At 54.3% G+C, this 19,891-nt stretch overlaps 1 protein-coding gene across 37 annotated transcripts in view; it reads left to right on the top strand.

The window, feature by feature from the left end:
* The window catches only part of LOC138764490 (CUGBP Elav-like family member 3), a 71,675-nt gene extending 58,764 nt beyond the window's left edge, over positions 1-12,911 (top strand). The window contains exons 2-10 of one of the 37 annotated variants that reach the window (XM_069940493.1): positions 1,457-1,618; positions 3,525-3,604; positions 5,954-6,097; positions 6,689-6,815; positions 7,505-7,654; positions 8,443-8,511; positions 9,777-9,857; positions 11,272-11,355; positions 12,784-12,911. In XM_069940493.1, the coding sequence (XP_069796594.1) occupies positions 1,457-1,618; positions 3,525-3,604; positions 5,954-6,097; positions 6,689-6,815; positions 7,505-7,654; positions 8,443-8,511; positions 9,777-9,857; positions 11,272-11,355; positions 12,784-12,911 (1,025 nt within the window). Of the gene's footprint in view, positions 1-1,456; positions 1,619-3,524; positions 3,605-5,953; positions 6,098-6,688; positions 6,816-7,504; positions 7,655-8,430; positions 8,512-9,776; positions 9,858-11,271; positions 11,416-12,783 lie in introns of all 37 variants that reach the window. The other 36 variants (XM_069940494.1, XM_069940496.1, XM_069940495.1 and 33 more) reach the window with 36 other exon arrangements.
* Positions 12,912-19,891: the final 6,980 nt, after the last annotated feature.

Raw genomic sequence — 19,891 nt, forward strand, 5'->3', positions numbered from 1 at the left:
GGAGCTTCACTCTGTGTCTGACCCCAGGAGTGTGTGATGGAACGGTGTGGAGGAAGCTTCACTCTGTGTCTGACCCCTGAGAGTGTGTTGGGACAGTGTGGAGGGAGCTTCACTCTGTGACTGACCCCGGGAGTGTGTGATGGAACGGTGTGGAGGGAGCTTCACTCTGTGACTGACCCCGGGAGTGTGTGATGGAACGGTGTGGAGGGAGCTTCACTCTGTGTCTGACCCCTGAGAGTGTGTTGGGACAGTGTGGAGGGAGCTTCACTCTGTGACTGACCCCGGGAGTGTGTGATGGAACGGTGTGGAGGGAGCTTCACTCTGTGTCTGACCCCGGGAGTGTGTGATGGGATGTTGCAGAGGGAGCTTCACTCTGTGTCTGACACCGGGAGTGTGTGATGGGACAGTGCTGAGGGAGCTTCACTCTGTGTCTGACCCCTGGGAGTGTGATGGGACGGTGCGGAGGGAGCTTCACTCTGTGACTGACCCCGGGAGTGTGTGATGGAACGGTGTGGAGGGAGCTTCACTCTGTGTCTGACCCCAGGAGTGTGTGATGGAACGGTGTGGAGGAAGCTTCACTCTGTGTCTGACCCCTGAGAGTGTGTTGGGACAGTGTGGAGGGAGCTTCACTCTGTGACTGACCCCGGGAGTGTGTGATGGAACGGTGTGGAGGGAGCTTCACTCTGTGACTGACCCCGGGAGTGTGTGATGGAACGGTGTGGAGGAAGCTTCACTCTGTGTCTGACCCCTGAGAGTGTGTTGGGACAGTGTGGAGGGAGCTTCACTCTGTGACTGACCCCGGGAGTGTGTGATGGAACGGTGTGGAGGGAGCTTCACTCTGTGTCTGACCCTGGGACTGTGTGATGGGACAGTGCAGAGGGAGCTTCACTCTGTGTCTGACCCCAGGATTGTGTGATGGGACGGTGTGGAGGGAGCTTCACTCTGTGTCTGACACCGGGTGTGTGTGATTGGACGGTGCGGAGAGGACTTCACTCTGTCTGTGCGATGGGACGGTGCGCAATGAGCTTCACTCTGTGTCTGACCCTGGGACTGTGTGATGGGACAGTGCAGAGGGAGCTTCACTCTGTGTCTGACCCCAGGATTGTGTGATGGGACGGTGTGGAGGGAGCTTCACTCTGTGTCTGACACCGGGTGTGTGTGATTGGACGGTGCGGAGAGAGCTTCACTCTGTCTGTGCGATGGGACGGTGCGCAATGAGCTTCACTCTGTGTCTGACCGATAGTGTGTGATGGGACAGTTCGGAGTGAACATCACTCTGTGTCTGTCCCCAGGAGTGTGTGATGGTAATACGAAGGGGAAAGGAAGAAAAGCATCTCTAACTTCAGACCGAAGGCACGAAGTGAGCAGACAAGATTTTTGTTTTGCGAACTTTGACACTCCTGCACTGTAGTGTTGTCCCACTCTCCCCCCCAAACCCCTTCTCCCAGATCGGCAGCACGGAGGTCAGCCTCTCTTCCACGTTTTCCAGAGGACCGGAAGCTCTTTGTGGGAATGCTGGGGAAACAACAGACTGACGAGGATGTCCGGAAAATGTTCGAGACTTTTGGGACGATTGAGGAATGCACGATCCTCCGGGGACCAGACGGTATCAGTAAAGGTAAAGGGATGCTGGGGAGATGGGCAGCTGGGACACTGTCCTTTAGGACAGCTCTCTGACCACACTGCCTCAAGATTAACCCATAATACCAAACTATCACCGAGCACCACCGCACACTGTTCCGTGCGTGAGAGATGCGAGTTCCTTTTTCGTTTTTCAATCGTAGAAATCTACAACAGCACATGTTGTGCTGACTTTGTAGCCTACTCTAAATACTGCCTAGAATTTCCCTCCCGCATAACCCTCCATTTACCTCAATTCCTTGGACAGTATTGGAATTCAAACCACTGGCAAAAAATTTGAGAATAAAGAATAAAATAATAGGTAAAAAATATCCAAGTTTAAAATTGTAAAATTAAATGTTCTTTGAAATAACTCATAAACTTTTGGGAGCAAATATCCAGCCAGTAAAAGGCCCTGGTCAGGTTTTGCTCATAGCAGCTGTTTGAATAAAGTCATCCAGGATGAAGAGCTGGTCGATGCCGCTCGCCATTGGGGTGACTCTCTTAAAGGGTCTCCTTATCCCTGTTTATTAAGAATCACCCCTGTCAGAGGCTTTATCTGTAAACTTTGGGGGGGGGGGGTTAATTATCTATGATGTTATTGTTTGTCTTTTGGGCGGCTCTGTGGGGGGGGAGGAACCTGCAGATGCAGCGACGGTTAAATGTTTTCAAAGAATGTGACTGAAAATAGAGTAAAACACTTTAATGTTTATATATTCATGCGAGTGAAGTTTGTTCAGTGCAAGGTACAGTGTAGTATTTTTGTCTTTTAAACTTAATGCAGGTGTATTCCTTAGGCATCGTAAGAGTGAGTCTCAAGCAACTGGAAAGTACACTTATCCGGTATCTACCAATCCCAATCCCCTTCCCACTCCCCATTGTTCACCACCCCCTTCCCACTCCCCATCATTCACCATCCCCTGGATCCACCCCTTCCCATCCCCAATTGTTCTCCAACCCCTGGATCCACTCCTACCCACCCCACCCCATTCAGTACCTATAGGGATTGGTAGATGCTGGATAAGTAAATTTACCGGTTACGTGAGACTCCGTGTTTGGTGGATTGGCGAACTAACCAGTGGAGGATACCAATTTTAATTTAAATTTTTTTTTTAACCTATTTATTTTTCTGCTGTTTGCTTGAGGCAGTTGGTTGCTTGAATTCCAGCTAACAGATGGAACTCTACTTACCTAAGAGTTTCTTAAAAGATCCTATTGTATCTGCATCCACATCGTTTCCACCAGTGTATTCCACGTACACACCATTCTCCGAGCTAAAATGTTCCTCTCATATCTTGCCCTGTACTTGCTCCCAAGCACCTAAAAACGATATCACTTTCTGTTCGCCAATTCAGCCCTGGGAATAAGCCTCTGGCTGTCCACATGATCAATGCTTCGCATCTCCCTGAATTCTTCTCATGGGACCATGTGGAGTGAGCTTCACTCTGAGTCTGACCCCGGGAGTGTGTGATGGGACGGTGCGGAGGGAGCTTCACTCTGAGTCTGACCCCGGGAGTGTGTGATGGGACGGTGCGGAGGGAGCTTCACTCTGAGTCTGACCCCGGGAGTGTGTGATGGGACGGTGCGGAGGGAGCTTCACTCTGTGTCTGACCCTGGGAGTGTGTGATGGGACAGTGAGGATGGAGCTTCACTCTGTGTCTGACCCCGGGAGTGTGTGATGGGACGGTGCAGAGGGAGCTTGACTCTGTGTCTGACCCCGGGAGTGTGTGATGGGACGGTGCAGAGGGAGCTTCACTCTGTGTCTGACCCCGGGAGTATGTGATGGGTCACTGAACAGGAAAGAGTTTGGGTCTGGTCACAGTGTTGATGTGCCTTACTTTGAGAAGTTTCCATTGCCACCAATCTGATCTCAGAGTGATAATTAAACCTTCTCTCTTGCACAGGTTGCGCCTTTGTGAAGTTCCAGACACATGCAGAAGCGCAGGCCGCAATCATTGCACTGCACGGGAGCCGAATGCTGCAGGTGAGATCCGCACTGTTGTATCTGTTCCAGACACTGACCAAACAGTGAACGGAGACCACAATAGAAGACTGAGATGGAAATAATGTCATGCTGCACAGCCAATAGGATTTCACAGGAAATGTGGAATTGAATTTAGGATCAGGCAGGTTATGCTGCAACTGTACAAGGTGCTGGTGAGGCCGCATCTGGAGATCTGAGTGCAGTTCTGGTATCTCCTTACCTGAGGAAGGATGGACTAGCTTTGGAGGCATGCAGAGGGGGTTCACCAGGTTGGTTCCAGAGATGAGGGGGTTGGCCTCTGAGGAGAGATTGAGTCGACTGGGACTGTACTCACTGGGATTTAGAAGAATAAGAGGGGATCTAATGGAAACATATAAAATTATGAAAGTCATCGTTAAGATAGAGGGAGATAAGTTGTTCCCATTGGTAGGGGAGACCAGAACAAGGGGACATAGCCTCAAGATTCAGGGGAGTAGATTTAGGACAGAGATGAGGAGGAACTGCTTTCCCCAGAGGGTGGGGAATCTGTAGAATTCACTGCAGTTGAGGCGACCTCAGTAAATATATTTTAGACAAGGTCGGGTAGATTTTTACATAGTCGGGGAATTAAGGGATATGAGGAGAAGGCAGGTAGATGGAGATGAGCCCATCATCAGATCAGCCATGATAACGTTGAATGGTGGAGCAGGTTCAACGGGCTGGATGGCCTGCTCCTATTATGTTCACTAGCATGCACAGCAGGATCCCACACAAGTAGTGTGCGACCAATGTGATGATAGGTGCAGGGTTAATGTTGGGCTCAGGACATCAATACACAGCATCTTCAGCACCTCTTGAGAGCAGATTGGGGCAGAGAGTCAATGCCTGTGACACAGCACACCCACCTTGGCTGCAGCAAGGGGCCAAGGCTCTTAAACCTCCCACCTTCTAACCAGTGCAATCAAAGCACAGCGCTGACTGTTATCTTTGAGGTGCTTGGATCGCCTTCTCAATTATTACACCTTGGAAACAGGCACTTCAGCCAAACTTCACCCTGCCAACCAAATTGTCTATGGTCCCATTGACATGCATTTGGCCCATATCCCTCTAATCCTTTCCATGTCCCTGTCATTTGAATGTTACAATTGTCCCCACCTCTCCCATGACTTCTGATGGCTCCTTCCACAGAACCAGCACCCTCCATGGGAAGAATGGAGGTCCCTTTCAAACCTTACCGCCTTTGTCTTCAATCTATTCCTACTACTTGTAGATTCCCCTACCCTGGGGGAAAATACAGTGAAAGGAATGGTTGTTTCCTGGGGGCGGTGAACAATGGGGGGTGGGAAGTGGGAGGTGAACGATGAGGGATGGGAAGGGGGATGGATCCAGGGGATGGTAAATGATGGGGGGGTGGGAAAGGAAGGTAAACGATGGGGAGAGGAAAGGATGAAGTGAACGATGGGGAGTGGGAAGGAGTGGATCTAGGGGATGGAGAACAATGGGGGTGTGGGAAGGGGTGGATCCAGGGAATGGAGAACAATTGGAGGTGGGAAGGGGTGGATCCATGGGATGGTGAACAATGGGGTGTGGGAAAGAATGGTGAACGATGGGGAGTGGGAAGGGTGTGGTGAACAATGGGGAGTGGGAAAGGGGATGGTGAATGATGGGGGGTTGGGAGGGAGAGGTGAACGATGGGGGTTGGGAAGGGGAGGTGAATGATGGAGGCTGGGAAGGGGAAGGCAAACGATGGGGAGTGAGAAGGGGAGGTGAACGATGTGGGTGGGAAGAGGATGGTGAATGATGGGGGGTTGGGAGGGGGAGGTGAACAATGATGGGTGGGAAGGAGGTGGTGAACGATGAGGAGTGGGAAGGGGAGGTGAATGATGGAGGTTGGGAAGGGGAAGGCAAACGATGGGGAGTGAGAAGGGGAGGTGAACGATGTGGGTGGGAAGAGGATGGTGAACGATGGGGGGTTGGGAGGGGGAGGAGAATGATGGGATGTGCGGGGGAGGTGAACGATGGGGGGTTGGGAGGGGGAGGTGAACGGTGGGGGGTTGGGAGGGGGAGGTGAACGATAGGGTGTGGGAAGGGGAGGTGAACGATGGGGGGTTGAGAGGGGAGGTGAACAATGAGGGGTGGGAAGGAGGTGGTGAACGATGAGTGGGAAGGGGAGGTGAACATTGGGGGGTGGGAAGGGGGTAGTGAATGATGGAGAGTGGGAAGGGGAGGTGAATAATGGAGAGTGGGAAGGGGAGGTGAACAATGGGGGTGGGAAGGGGATAGTGAATGATGGGGGATGGTGAACGATGGGGAGTGGGAAGGGCAAGGTTCCAGCTGCCCGCCCACCTGAGCCCTTCCTTGGTATGACAGGGAGCCACATCGAGCCTGGTGGTGAAGTTTGCGGACACGGACAAGGAGCGGAGCTTGCGGCGGATGCAGCAGGTGGCGGGGCAGCTGGGGGTCTTCAGTCCCATGGCCATCCAGTTCGGTGCCTACAGTGCATACACGCAGGCGGTGAGTGTGTGAGAAGACAAGGCTGCTCGGTGACCAAGCCCAGCACAGCCCACTAACCCTGGGACCCCCCCCAATCCTGGCTCAGTAAACCACAGGGAACCTCCCAACCCAATCCTGGGACCTCCAGCCCCAGGAATCTCCCCCAATTCTGGTCCTAGGGCCCCCCAATCCCAGCTGAGAATCCTCAACTGTGGCCTCAGGGCTCCCCCAGACCCTGCCCAAGACCTCTAAACCCAGAACCACTCAGCACCAATCCCGGAATCTCCCAGACCCATGACCACTGGGCCCCGGATCTCTCTCCCCCAGCCCCAACCCCGGTTCTCCCCAGACTGTAACCCCCAACCCACCAGCATGGTCATTTCAAAGGTCAGCACAGCCCCTGTCCCTCCGATGCTCACCGCCTCCTCCCCTCTGCTCTGCCCCCTCCCGCTATCCTGGACTGAGGTTAAAGGTCAGTGTGTGACATCCCCTTCCAAGGGGAATGGAGGATGGGGGTGATTTGCTGAGCAGTGGGTGGTCCGTCAATGGGGAGGGGGGCCATGTCGGCACCCCCTCCTGCTCTGCCTGTCTAACTCCCTCCTCCCTCTCCAGTTGATGCAACAACAGGCAGCGCTGATGGCCGCTGCACACACCACCTACCTCAGCCCCATGCAGATACAGCAAATGGCAGCCATCAACGCCAGCAGTCTGATCGCCGGATCCCTCACCTCGACATCGGGTAAGGACGCAAAGGTCACCCACTGATGCAGCTCCGCACGCTCCTCCCGCCCTTTCCTCCCCTCTCCCCGACTCACTCCCCTCCTCCCTCCCCTTATCCCTCCTCCCCATCCTCTCCCCTCCCCTATTCTCTCTCCCTCCCTCGTCCCTCCCTCCTCAACTATCCTCTCCCCTCCCCTCCCACCTCCCTATCCTCTCCCTCTCCCCCTTCCTCCCCCTCCCCATCCTTCCCTCGTCCCTTCCACCTCCTCCCCATCCTCTTCCCCTCCCTCCTCCCCTCTTCCCCTCCCTCCTCCCCTCTCCCCGTCTCCCTCTCTCCCTTGTCCCTTCCTCCTCACGTATCTCTCCCCTCCCACCTCCCTCTTCCCCTCCCCTCTGTACCACCTCCCTCTCTCCGCCTCTATACCCTTCCCTCCCACTCCCACCTCACCCTCCTCTCTGCCCTGCCTCCCTCCCTCCTCTATCCTCTTCCCCCTCATTCCTCCCTCCTCTATCCTCTCCCCTCCCCTCTCCCCTCATCCTTCTCTCCCTTCCCTCCCTCCTTCCTTCATCTCCCAACCCCTCACCCCTCCCATCTTTCTCCCACCACCCCCCACCCCCACCCGTGGATGCAGTCCCCAAGATGCTTCGATGGGCCTGTGTTGTAGCAGAGAAGGAGCCACACTAACATTTGTCCCATCCGTCGGCCAGGAAACAGTACTCCCCCCGGAATACCCACCGCCCAGATCTCAGCTATCGCTGCACCGCTGCCCATCAATGGTTACAGCCAGATCACCACTCAGACAGGCGGACAGGCAGGCTCAGAGGCAATCTACACCAATGGGGTTCACTCCTACCCAGGTAACCTCCACGTTCGGGCATCACTGCACTGGGGTGGGTACTGTCCTTGACCGGAGAACACTGCGGAGGTCGCTTCATGTCCCACAAGGCAGTGTTCAAATCCCCACTCTGCACCGCAGCAGAAACATTATCTTCAGCCCTACTCCATGGGAGGGGGTGAGGGAGCTCCGTGCTGTGGAAGGGGTGGTGAGGGAGCTCCGTGCTGTGGGAGAAACAGTGAGGGAGTTCCACACTGTGGGAAGGGCGGTGAGGGAGCACCCCACTGGAGGAGGGGCGGTGAGGAAGCTCCCCACTGTGGGAGTGGCGGTAAGGAATCTCCCCACCTTGGGAGTGGCAGTGAGGAATCTCCCCACCGTGAGAGTGGTGGTGAGGGAGCTCCCCACTGTGGGAGTGGTGGTGAGGAATCTCCCCACCGGGGAGGGGCGGTGAGGAATCTTCCCACTGTGATAGTGGCGGTGAGAAAATTCCCCACTGTGGGAGGGGCAGTGAGGAATCTCCCCACCATGGGGGTGGCAGTGAGGAATCTCCCCACTGTGGGAGGGGCAATGAGGAATCTCCTCTCTGTGGGAATGACGGGGAAGGCAGCAGGATTCAGTTACCCGAGAGAAAGGTGCAGCTGTTCATCAATGACTCCCGTCGTGGTCCTTGCTGTCCACGCAGACTGTCTGCCAACCCACATCACCAGGGTCGCCTCTCCAGCCCCTGGCAGGGGCAGGGAGGCTGTAACAGGGGCTGACGCTCCCTGCAGGATTGACCTGTTGCTCTTCCCTCCACAGCACAAAGCCCAGCAACTGGTCCCAGTGCCTTGGACCCGCTACAGCAAGCTTACACAGGCATGCAGCATTACACAGGTAATGGTACTTCCAACTGCAGCCCAGACACAACCAGGGAAGGGGTGGAGGGAGCTCTTGTTTAACCAGAGCCATGTTGGGGGTGACAGGCGAGAGTATGCACAGCCTAACCCATGTCTGGCCTTCTCTGAGAGATTGCACTGGGGAAATATTCCATCTGGGCACCCTCCAGCATTAACTACAGGATTATTTTATTGTCATGTAACAAAGCAGAATAGGTGATATTACACAAAATCTCCTTTGGCTTACTGTAAGGCCGACAACGATTTGCTATCAGGAAAAGTTTCCCGGTGCGCCTTATGGTCAGAGAAAGAAAAGCAAAAGAGAGTCATTCCTCCCCTCCCTCAGAGTCACTGAAGATCCATGGCTTCTCCTCCGGTGCTCCCGCTGCCTCCGCAGCCACACAGACATTGATCCGGACCGTCGGGCGTCCAAATTCCTAACGCACACCTCTGACACGATCAGGAGACACTGGCACCCTCTCGCTTCCCGGTCCCGATACCTGGTAGCCCCACTGGCCATTCCCCAGCAGTCTGCAAGCCTGGTGCAAGTCCCTTGACTCCAGTCACCCGCAGCCTGGCCTCGAGTCACCAACCTCCCGCCACCTATGTGTTCTTCAGCCTCGAGAGCCCCTCACTGGTCCGCCTCCCCATTGGGTAAACTCCCATCCCAACCAGATGGCATTAATGTCGATTTCCTGGCTTACCATTAGCTCCTCCCCTCCATCTCCCTTTTCTCTCGTTCTGCACGTTGGTAACATATCTTTTCCTCCTGTGGAAACTGAGCATCCTGCTGAGTTCTCCATTAACTTTAGTGTTTTTACTAAAATCACAGCATCCGTAAGCTTTTGTCTTTCATTGAAGAAAGGGTCAGTGAGAACACCAGCTGGTACAGGCACTGATCGTGGGACTGTCTCTGTGCAGAAACGAAGCACCCATAGAAAGTAAAGGGTTAAAGTTAGATCTGACCCCTGGAGTGTGTGATGGGATGGTGCAGAGGGAGCTTCACTCTGTGTCTGACCCCAGGAGTGTGTGATGGGACGGTGCAGAGGGAGCTTCACTCTGTGTCTGACCCCAGGAGTGTGTGATGGGAGGGTGCGGAGGGAGCTTCACTCTGTGTCTGACCCCGGGAGTGTGTGATGGGACGGTGCAGAGGGAGCTTCACTCTGTGTCTGACCCCAGGAGTGTGTGATGGGACGGTGAAGAGGGAGCTTCACTCTGTGTCTGACCCCAGGAGTGTGTGTTTAACTAGATGTCTGCCCCTGTTAACAGCAGCCTATCCAGCCACCTATGGGGTCGTCAGCCAATCGTTTCCACCACAGCCGGCTCTTATGTCTCAGCAGCAGCGGGAAGGTGAGTGACCACGTCTGAATGGTGTGTGGCTCTGCCTAGTCCATCTGGACCAGCTTGGAGGATGCAGAGCATGCACTGCTGGCCCTGTGGCATTAACATGAACAATGGCGTCTCCACACACGCAGACATAAGAGGGGTGGATGCATGGGGAGGAGAGGTGAGGAGACGGGGATGTGGGGAGGGGCAGTGGATGGGAACTGAGATGAGGAGGGGTGGTGGGAGTTGCTGGGTGAGGGGTGCGGCAGTGAGTGGGACAGAGGTGAGGTGGGGTGGTGGGTGGGACAGGATGAGAAGGGATGGGGACTGGAGTGAGGAAGGGTGGTGGGAGAAGGTGGATGAGGGGAGGGGCAATGGGTGGGACAGAGGTGAGGAGGGGTGGGGACTGGAGTGAGTAGGGGTGATGGAAGAAGCTGGGTGAGGGGAGGGGCAGTGGGTGGGACAGGGTGAGGAGGAGTGGTGGGCAAGGACTGGGATGAGGAGGGTTGGGGACTGAGGTGAGGAGGAGGGGTGGTGGGAGGAGCTGGGGTGAGAGGTGGGACAGGTTGATGAGGAGGGATGGGGACTGGGGTGAGGAGGAGGGGTGGTGGGAGGAGCTGGGGTGAGGGGTGGGGCAGTAGGTAGAACATGGTGATGAGGAGGGGTGGTGGAAGGAGCTGGGGTGAGAGGTGGGACAGTGGGTGGGACAGGGTGAGGTGGAGGGGTGGGGACTGGGGTGAGGAGGAGGGGTAATCGATAGGACAGGGATGAGGAGAGGCAGTGGGTGGGGATTGGGGAGAGGAGGTGGATAGGTGGGGACGGGATGAGGAGGGATGGTGGGAGGTACTGGGGTGAGAGGTGGGACAGGGTGAGGAGGAGTGGTGGGACAGGGTGAGGAGGAGTGGTGGGCAAGGACTGGGATGAAGAGGGGTGGGACTGGAGTGAGGATGGGTGGTGGGAGGAGCTGGGTGAGGGGAGGGGAAATGAGTGGGACAGGGTGAGGAGGAATGGTGGGCAAGGATGGGTGAGAAGGGGTGGTGGGAGGAGCTGGGGTAAGGGGAGGGGCAGTGGGTGGGACGGATGAGGAGGAGTAGGGACTGGGATGAGGAATGAGGGGGTCGGGTAAGGAGGGCCAATGGGTAGGAGGGGTGGGGACAGAGATGAGGAGGGGTGGTGGGTGGGGACTGGGATGAGGAGTGGGTAGGTGGGGATGGGGATGAGGAGGGGTGGTGGGAGGAGCTGGGGTGAGGGGAGGGGCAATGGGTGGGACTAGAGTGAGGAGGGCCAATGGGTAGGAGGGGTGGGGACAGAGATGAGGAGGGGTGAGGTGGAATGTGTGGGGACAGGGGTGTTGGGTGGGTGGATGGGACTGGAACAAGGGGAGTGCCCAGTCCGTTGCCCTGATCTGCGCCCCCTCCCTCGTTTGGTCTGCTGCAAGGCCCCGAAGGATGCAACATCTTCATCTACCACCTGCCCCAGGAATTCACCGACTTTGAGCTGCTGCAAATGTTCCTGCCGTTCGGCAACGTCATTTCCGCCAAGGTGTTTGTCGATAGGGCAACCAATCAGAGTAAATGTTTCGGTGAGTGGCGTAAAAATAAGCTAATCAGAGGCCGGGACCAGGGTTCGCAGGTCCTGTTCGATCAATTTACTGGAGTTCTTTGAGGATATAGTGAGTGCGGTAGGTGGAGGGGAGCAGGTGGACATTGTTTACCTGATTTCCAGAAGGAGTGCGATAAGATGCCACAGAAAAGACTTTACAGAAGAGAATGATGCATGCAGTCGGGGAGGGGTGAAGTATCAGCACGGGTAGAGGATTGGTTAACCAATGGAAAGCAGAGTTGGGGTACAGGGGGTTGTGAGCAGGATCAGTGGTGTTCAGGATGTACATTAACGATCTGGAAGAGGGGCAGAGAGTAGTGTATCTCAGTTTGCTGATGACATTAAATTGAGTGGAAAAGCAAATTGTGCAGAGGATATGGAGAGTGTGCAGAGAGATATCGATAGGTTAAGCAAGTGGGCAAGGGACCAGAGGACAATGTTGGTCAATGTAAGGTGATCAGTTTGGAAGGAAAAATGGCAGGTGATTGCAGTGCACTGGCGTGCATACGACTTGGGAGGGTTTGTGCATGAATCGCAAAAGGTCGGTTTGCGGGTGTAGCAGGCTATCAAGGCGGCAAATGGAACATTGCCCTTCATTGCTGGAGGGATTGAATTTAGGAGCTGCAACTGTACAAGGTCCTGGTGAGGCCACATCTGGAGAACTGTGTGCAGTTCTGGTCTTTTTACTGGAGAAAGGATGGACTGGCTTTGGAGGAGGTTCACCAGGCTAATTCCAGAGATGAGGGGATTGGCACCACACTCACTGGAATTTAGAAGATTGACAGGATCTTATAGTAACATAAAAAATTATGAAAGGGAGAGATAAGATGGAGGGAGGTAAGTTGTTCCCATTGGTGTGGGAGACCAGAACGAGGGGACATAGCCTCAGGATTCAGGGGAGTAGATTTAGGACAGCGATGAGAAGGAACTGCTTTTCCCAGAGGTTGGGGAATCTGTGGAGGGAAGGTCGGTGAGGAGAGAGACAGGCAGTGAGAAGGGAGGGGCGGTGAGGAGGGGTGGCAAGGAGGGAGCGCCGGGGGAGTGGGGGAACAGTGAGGAGGGAGGGGCAGTGGGGTGTGTTTGAGCAGTGAGGAGGCGGCAAGGAGGGAGGGATGATGAGGAGGGACAGTGAGGGGGGAGAGAGGGGCGATGAGGATTGAGCATTGAGGGAGGGAGGGTGGGTGAGAAGTGGCGATAACGAGGGAGGGTCATTGAGGAAGGAGGGGTGGTGAGGAGGGAGGAGGAAATGAGGAGGGAGGACCGAGAAGTGAGGGCAGTGAGAAAGGAGGGTGGTGAGAAGGGAGGGGCTGTGGGAGGGTTAAACACTTCACCCTTGCACCCCTGCCAGGTTTTGTCAGCTTTGACCACCCGGCCAGTGCCCAGACCTCCATCCAGGCTATGAATGGGTTCCAAATCGGCACGAAGAGGTTAAAGGTGCAACTGAAGAGACCGAAGGATGCCAATCGACCGTACTAGGTATACAGGTACGCGAGACCCGGCCCCCCCCACCCCAGGTATGCGAAACCCGCCCCCCTTTTCAGGGACACGAACCTGCACCCCACCCCCTCCACATGTGAGACCCTGCTGTCACCCCTGAAATGCGAGATGCGTGTTCCCCCCCCAAGTACGCAAGACCTAGCCCCCGAGTTATGCGAGACTCAGCTCCCAATAACCGGGGGTGGGGGGGGGTGGTGTGGGTCAGTGGCTGTTGTCTTGAAACCTCACCCATTCCCGCCACTACCCGTGGGTCAATGGGAGATTAAAGTGTGCAGGGAGCATGGGTTTGGACGGGGATGAAAGGGTGTGGGGAGGCGGGGTGGGTTTAGGGTGGGGTGAAGGGAGTGAGAGGTGTACAAACAGGTGGGTAAAGCACATCCATCCTTGTTGGTTTACACACAGCACCGAGGGGCCCCTCCTTCCCAGAAATGAATAGATCAGAAATCTTTAGTTCTGCGTTGAAATAAGTAACTTGGGCAAACGATCAAGGAACAAGGTCTCCCCTTTCTCTGTCACCGCACAAACTCCAATCCCACCCCCCCACCACCCAATGTCCAACATTGCTTGTTGTGATCCTAATGGAACTCATTGTCCTCTGTGCTTAATTTATTTACCATACAAGCCTGGTTCCTCTGTTTTTAAAAAAATTCTATCATCTAACATCTGGGAACGTTCGCAAATTGAGAAGTGGATTGGTTTGATTGGGAAAGTCAATCTGTTCATCTCCAACATTACAAGTGCGTTCATGACTCTGCAAGTTGTGTGGTAACCTGCCGACTTCTATCGCCGTAGCCAGAGCACAGATGCGTTCCAAGCACTACCGGCTTCTTCGACTGCTCTCCTGCTGGCTAACTCCCCTTCCACGAGGCAGTTTTCATGTCCCAAAGGGCTCCCATGCAGGCAAAAGTACCGATGGGGACATCTTCACCCCTCGCCTCCTCCTGCACATGGAGGAACCTTGAACTCAATCCCCCACATACCTTTCCACCCTGACGCTTGGCCAAGGCCTAACCACCTATGAACTCTCTACCCTCATCATAAACCATTTCCCTCTGCTTTTCACAATCCCTTCTATTCCACACCCCTCTTCCCCACCAGATCAGAGGGTCCAGTTCTCCTAGAATATTTTTATTTGTGTTTACAGTAGGGTAGAAGCCAATTCATAAGACACTGGAGCAGAAATAGGTCCATCTAGTCTGCTCTGATGCTGGCCATTTAAACCTGTGGTTCTTGACCTTTTTCTTTCCACCCAAGTACCACTTTAACTAATCCCTAGGCCATCGGGGCTCTATGATTAGTAAGGGATTGCTTAAGGTGGGATGTTCTAGACCCAATTGTTACTGGAATATTTTGTTTGAGAAAAATTGTCGTTGGCCCATTCCTTTGGGGTTCTGAAACCATGCACATAACGAGTCCATGAGGGACAATTAAAAAAATGGGTTTCAAACTTTTTCTTTCCACTCACCTCCCACCTTAAGTAACCCCTTACTGATCACAGAGCACCGATAGCCTAGGGATTACTTAAAGGTTTGTGGGTGGAAAGAGAAAGGTTGCGAACCACTGATTTAATCCCTGTACGCTTTGGAGGGTGGGAGGAAACCAGAGCGCTTGGGGGGGGTGGGAGGGGGGGAAACCCCACAGGGGATGACGTGCAAACTCCTTATAGGCAGTGCTGGATTCGGACCCTGACCGTGCCCGTTTGCAGAACGTAGGGAGTAGAGAGTGGGAATGATTGCATCCCCGTCCCCGTTCCGAGTGGAGAGGGGCCCAAAATTGCCACCTGGTTAACCCACCAGGGGATGAACAGCCCAAGATCCCCAGCCACAGGAGAGGCCGGCATGGACTGGTCCCATTCCCTGGTTTCCAAGACGCCTTGATTGGACCCTCCCACCCCTGTGTCCAGTTCCCTTGTGAGTGGCTCCCTTCCCCATCTGCTCCCCTCTCTCCTTTGTTCACACTTTTTTTAATAATGTCTTAAAAAGAAAATCTGACACTGACCTTCTTTTCCCTTTTTTCTTTCAACCTTCCCCCTTCACCAACATCTTTCTACCTCCCCCCACCCACCTGACCCTCTTTGTTGAATTTTAATTTGGTCACGCAATTAAACCCACCCCACCCTCCTCCTCCTCATCCTTCCCCGTGAAGCCCCGAACGTGGTGCCCGAGGAAGGAGAGGGCGTTGCCCCCTGCCTCTCCCCGCTGCACCACGCGTAAGCACTTTGAGAAGGGGAGCAGGCACGCAAACTCGAGCACCGCTCTCACTGCCGCTACCCACAGGTGTAAGTTGGAACGATGGGTGTTTATTTGCAAGAAAAAAATGACCAATATTGGCAAGCTGTCATGTTACAGTCTCGCTGCATTGCATGACATGTACCCAAGTATTTGCAATTGTGCTGTGCGTTTCCTTTGGTTCAAGTTGCCTAGATGTTGTATAATTGAATTTATGTTCTGGTTGGATGGTTTTTGTTCTCACCGCTCCCCCTCCCCACTCCACCCAGTGAACTTTTTTTTTTTTTTCCCCCTCCCCCCACCCAGTGAACTTTAACCCGTTTCACACTGTAGGTACATGGCTGTCGTCCGCTACTTACTGTAAAGTGCTTATTTATTTTTGAGTAAGAAACTTCATTTGTCATCCTCGTTCACAGCCTAGTTATTTTCAATTCAACCCTTTGGACTCCACATCAGGGACGGCCAATAAGCGCGTTAACTCCATGTACCCCTTTCCTGGGACTGGTTTCACACCCAACCACCAGCTGGTTCGCACTGTAGTTTACCCACGGACCCAGTCTGGAGCGCATACAGGGCTTACGATGGTCCGACGATACGACAGTTCAACTCCACATTTTCACTCTCAAATTCTGATCTGTTCCCGCGCTTGCGATTTGCGGTACGCTGCTCTTACGCGGTCCTGGGCAAGGACAGCATCGCACGAGGGTATCGTACAGCGTACTCTCTCGATGCCCCAGGGCCTTCAGCAAGGTCGACACCCCAGGGGCTTCAACCTTGATACCGCAGGGCCTTCAGCAAGGGTCAACGCCCAAGGGCCTTCAACCTTGATACCCCAGGGCCTTCAGCAAGGGTCGACACCCCAGGGCCTTCAACGTTGATGCCCCAGGGCCTTCAGCAAGGGTCCATGACCTGTCCTCAAGCATCATCAGAGGAGAGTGAAATTGATGACCCCGTCCCTTTACCTTCCTCACCGTCCAGCAACTAATTTTAGTTGAATCCTCCAGGCTCAAGTGGGCTTTCAGCTGTGGACGTTGATGGCTTTTTCAGTGTGGGATAAAGGAATTCAAAATTTAGTTATAAACAATGGTAGGTGCGGTGTTCTCTTTCGACCTACGATGGGTTTGCTGGAACGTAACCCCATTGTAAGTTGAGGAGCGCCTGTATTACAATAGGTTGAAAAGGGCTGGAGTCCAAAGGGTTAAATTTTAAATGTAGACTTGCAGCATGGTAACAGGCCCCCCCTGACTGGTGCCGCCCAATTACGTCCTATTGGCTGTAACGTTTTGGAGTGGGGGAGGAAACTGGAGTACCAGGAGGAAACCCAACCCGGGAAGAACTTGCAAACAGGGCCAGATTCGAACCCAGGCTGCTGGTGCTCTAACAGTGTTGCGCTCCCTCTCCCAACGGAGGGTCAAGGCTTCTGATCTGGCCTCTCTTCCTCCCCAAACTGAGCAGCGTGGGTCATCCATCCCATCCTTGCTGGCCAGCGGGGCAGGGATTAGAGCACATGGCATTGGAGGGTGGGGGGGGGGGGGGGAAAGTACTGGTGTAGACTGAGGAAGAGAACAGGTGAGCAGAAACTCTTCATTCTGGGAGTTGGGTGGTGGGGGTGGTGGGGGGGGCAAGGGACCAACCTTGATACTGATAGACGCCCACTGCTGGGACGAAGTTGGCCCAAAGTGGGACTGTTTACAGCAGTGGTTCTCATCCTTTTTCCCCACCCAAAGTAATCCTTTACTAAGCATAAAGTACCTATACCATTGGTGCTCGGTCGCTAGAAAAGAGTAACTTAAGGTGGTATGTGGTGGGGAAACATAAATTTGAGAACCACTGGTTTACAGCAAGAATGGTTGCAGTGGATTACACAAACGCTGGAGAAACTCGGCAGGTGATGAGGGAGGAAAGGATAGTCGGCGCCTCCGGCCGGCATCAAAGTACGGACAAAAAGCAGGCAGCTCTGTTAAACTCCAGCGAGGCCACGCTTGGCCTATTGTGCGCAGTTTCGCTCCCCTCCTTACAGGAAGGATGGGGAAGCCATCGAGCGAGGGCAGAGGACATACACCAGGGTGTTGCCTGGATTGGGAAATAGGTCTCATGAGGCAAGGTTAGCAGAGCTGGGACTTTTCCCTTTGGAGCAAAGAAGGACGAGAAAGGTCCCCAAGATTCTGAGGGGCGTGGATAAAGTAGGCAGGTTTTTTTTTACCCCCAGGGAACAAACATCGGAGGGAAGAAAGTTTAAGGGAATGTCAGGGACACGTTTTATTTTAAAAGCACAGGGTGTGGTTATGGAGGCTAGAACAAGAAGGACATTGAAAAGACTCTTTGGCCACAAGGATGCAAGAAAAATGGAGGTTTATGGGTGTGAGGTAGCGAAGGTTTCGATCAGTGGTTCTCAACCTTGTTCCTGCCACTCACATACCACCTGAGGTAATCCCGCAGAGCTTAGTGGTTAGTAAGGGATCACTTAAAGTGGCGTGGAGTGGAGAGAAAAAGGTTGAGAACCACTGGTCTAGATTGTTGAGTAGGTTCATAGAGGTCAGTGCAACATCGTGGGCCGAAGGGCCTGTGCTATAGTTGTCTGAGTGCTAAAAAGATAGGGAAAGGGGGAGGTTAGGCAGAGAAAGGTGGGAAGGTAGAGAAAAAAAGCTGAGAAGCAGCTCTCTGAAAGGAGGGGGAAGGGGTGGGGAGCTGGAGGGGGTTTTGGAGAAGATGGCGTTAATACCGTCTGGCTGGACGGAATATTAGGTGGTCTCCCCTCCTTCCTCTCTCTCTCACCGGTTTCCTGCACTGTCCTCCCTCTTCCCCTAATTTGCAGGTGGTCTCAGTTTGGCAGTGCCCGGGACCACAGACAGATACGGGGCGTGGAATTGAAATGGTCGGCCACCTGGAGGTCCCCGAGCAAAACCACCACCCCCTCCCAACCCCAGTGCAGTAACAGGGAACATCCCAGTGGCCAGCCACGTGTAGACGGTATTGAGCAGATAGGTCAGCCCTCCAGTGAGGGCCAGCCATGAGCCTAGGATAAAGGGCATTTCTAACAATGATTATGAATTGGATGCACAAAGACCAAGTACAGTCTCCACCGCGAGCTGGAACCGTCCTGTGACCCAGTGCTCAGCAGTCAAAGCCTTATCAAGAATTGCCAGCGACCCAAGTGTGTTTGTGTGTCCATTTAAATTTGAACTTTGTGTATATTTATATATACATCTGGATTCCCTCCGCCCATGGCCTGTATTTGCAGTTTTATCGTTCTGTGTGCCCAGTGCTTGTGCGGGGGCTGAGATGACTCCCAGCTAAACTCGGCACTGCAATGGACCATGGGTAATCATCCCATCTCACACTCCTGGGATCACACACAGAGGGAAGCTCCCTCCACACCGTCCCATCACACACTCACGGGGTCAGACACAGAGTGAAGCTCCCTCCACACCGTCCCATCACACACTCCCGGGGTCAGACACAGAGTGAAGTTCCCTCCACACCGTCCCATCACACACTCCCGGGGTCAGACACAGAGTGAATCTCCCTCCGCACTGTCGCATCACACACTCACGGTGTCAGACACAGAGTGAAGCTCCCTCCGCACTGTCCCATCACACACTCACGGGGTCAGACACAGAGTGAAGCTCCCTCCACACCGTCTCATCACACACTCCCAGGGTCAGACAGAGTGAAGCTCCCTCTGCACTGTCCCATCACACATTCCAGGGGTCAGACACGGAGTGAAGCTCCCTCCACACCGTCTCATCACACACTCCCAGGGTCAGACACAGAATGAAGCTCCCTCCCCACCGTCCCATCACACACTCACGGAGTCAGACACAGAGTGAAGCTCCCTCTGCACTGACTGCATGGGAGACACATGGAGTAAACAATAGTTGTGAGTGGGCTGGAATGAACTAAATGCGACCAGCTTCTGACCTCCGTGGCAGTTCTCCACCATTCCGGCTGGAAATTTGATGGGCAGCCAGTTGCTTAGTGGCGTCTTATCCATACTCCATTGCTGTGTGGTTGATGGCAGCATGCTGTATCTGTGGCTAAACCCTCACTCCTTCCTTCTCCTAACCACTCTCTTTTGTCTTCCACTCTGTCACCCCTCCCCTCACTCTGTCCCTTTCAACACCCTTCTTTCCCTTCCACTCTCTCCATCCCCTCTCTCCCTTCCGCCTCCCCTCTCTCCAACCTTTCTCCCCCTCTCCCCTTCTTCTCTTCCATTCTGCCCTCTCCCACACCCCACCCCTTCCCCTAACCACTCCCCTCCCCTCTCCCACACCCCCTTCCCCAACCACTTCCCATTTCCCCTTCTCATTCCTTTCTCCTCTCTCACACCCTCCCACTTCCTTTTACCCTTCCCCCCCCACTTCCCCTCCCCTCAAATCTCCCCTCCTTCCTCTCTCTCTCACCTGTTTCCTGCACTGTCCTCTCTCTTCCCCTCTCCTCCCTGCAGGAAGGAGCAGAGGACCATCCCTTCTCCCCTCCCCTTCCCAACTCTCCTCATCCAGCAAGTGGGTGTAGACCTGGGTTTGGACCACGGCGAACAGATGGCCAGGCTCCCCCTCAACATGGTCTGAGCGGGAACGACAGCCGAAGATCGGTGCTCGAGGCTTCTGTCCCCTCAAGGTGCACGGCCATCCCAGCTGCGAAGGGGACATTAGCCCCCATCTCGGTCCCAGGGAAGCCCCGACAGCCGGGGTGGGACCTGCTCCCTCTGTGGGGCTGCTCACACTGTGC

This window comes from Narcine bancroftii, chromosome 5 (assembly GCF_036971445.1).
Source record: "Narcine bancroftii isolate sNarBan1 chromosome 5, sNarBan1.hap1, whole genome shotgun sequence".
In the NCBI taxonomy this organism is placed as follows: domain Eukaryota; kingdom Metazoa; phylum Chordata; class Chondrichthyes; order Torpediniformes; family Narcinidae; genus Narcine; species Narcine bancroftii.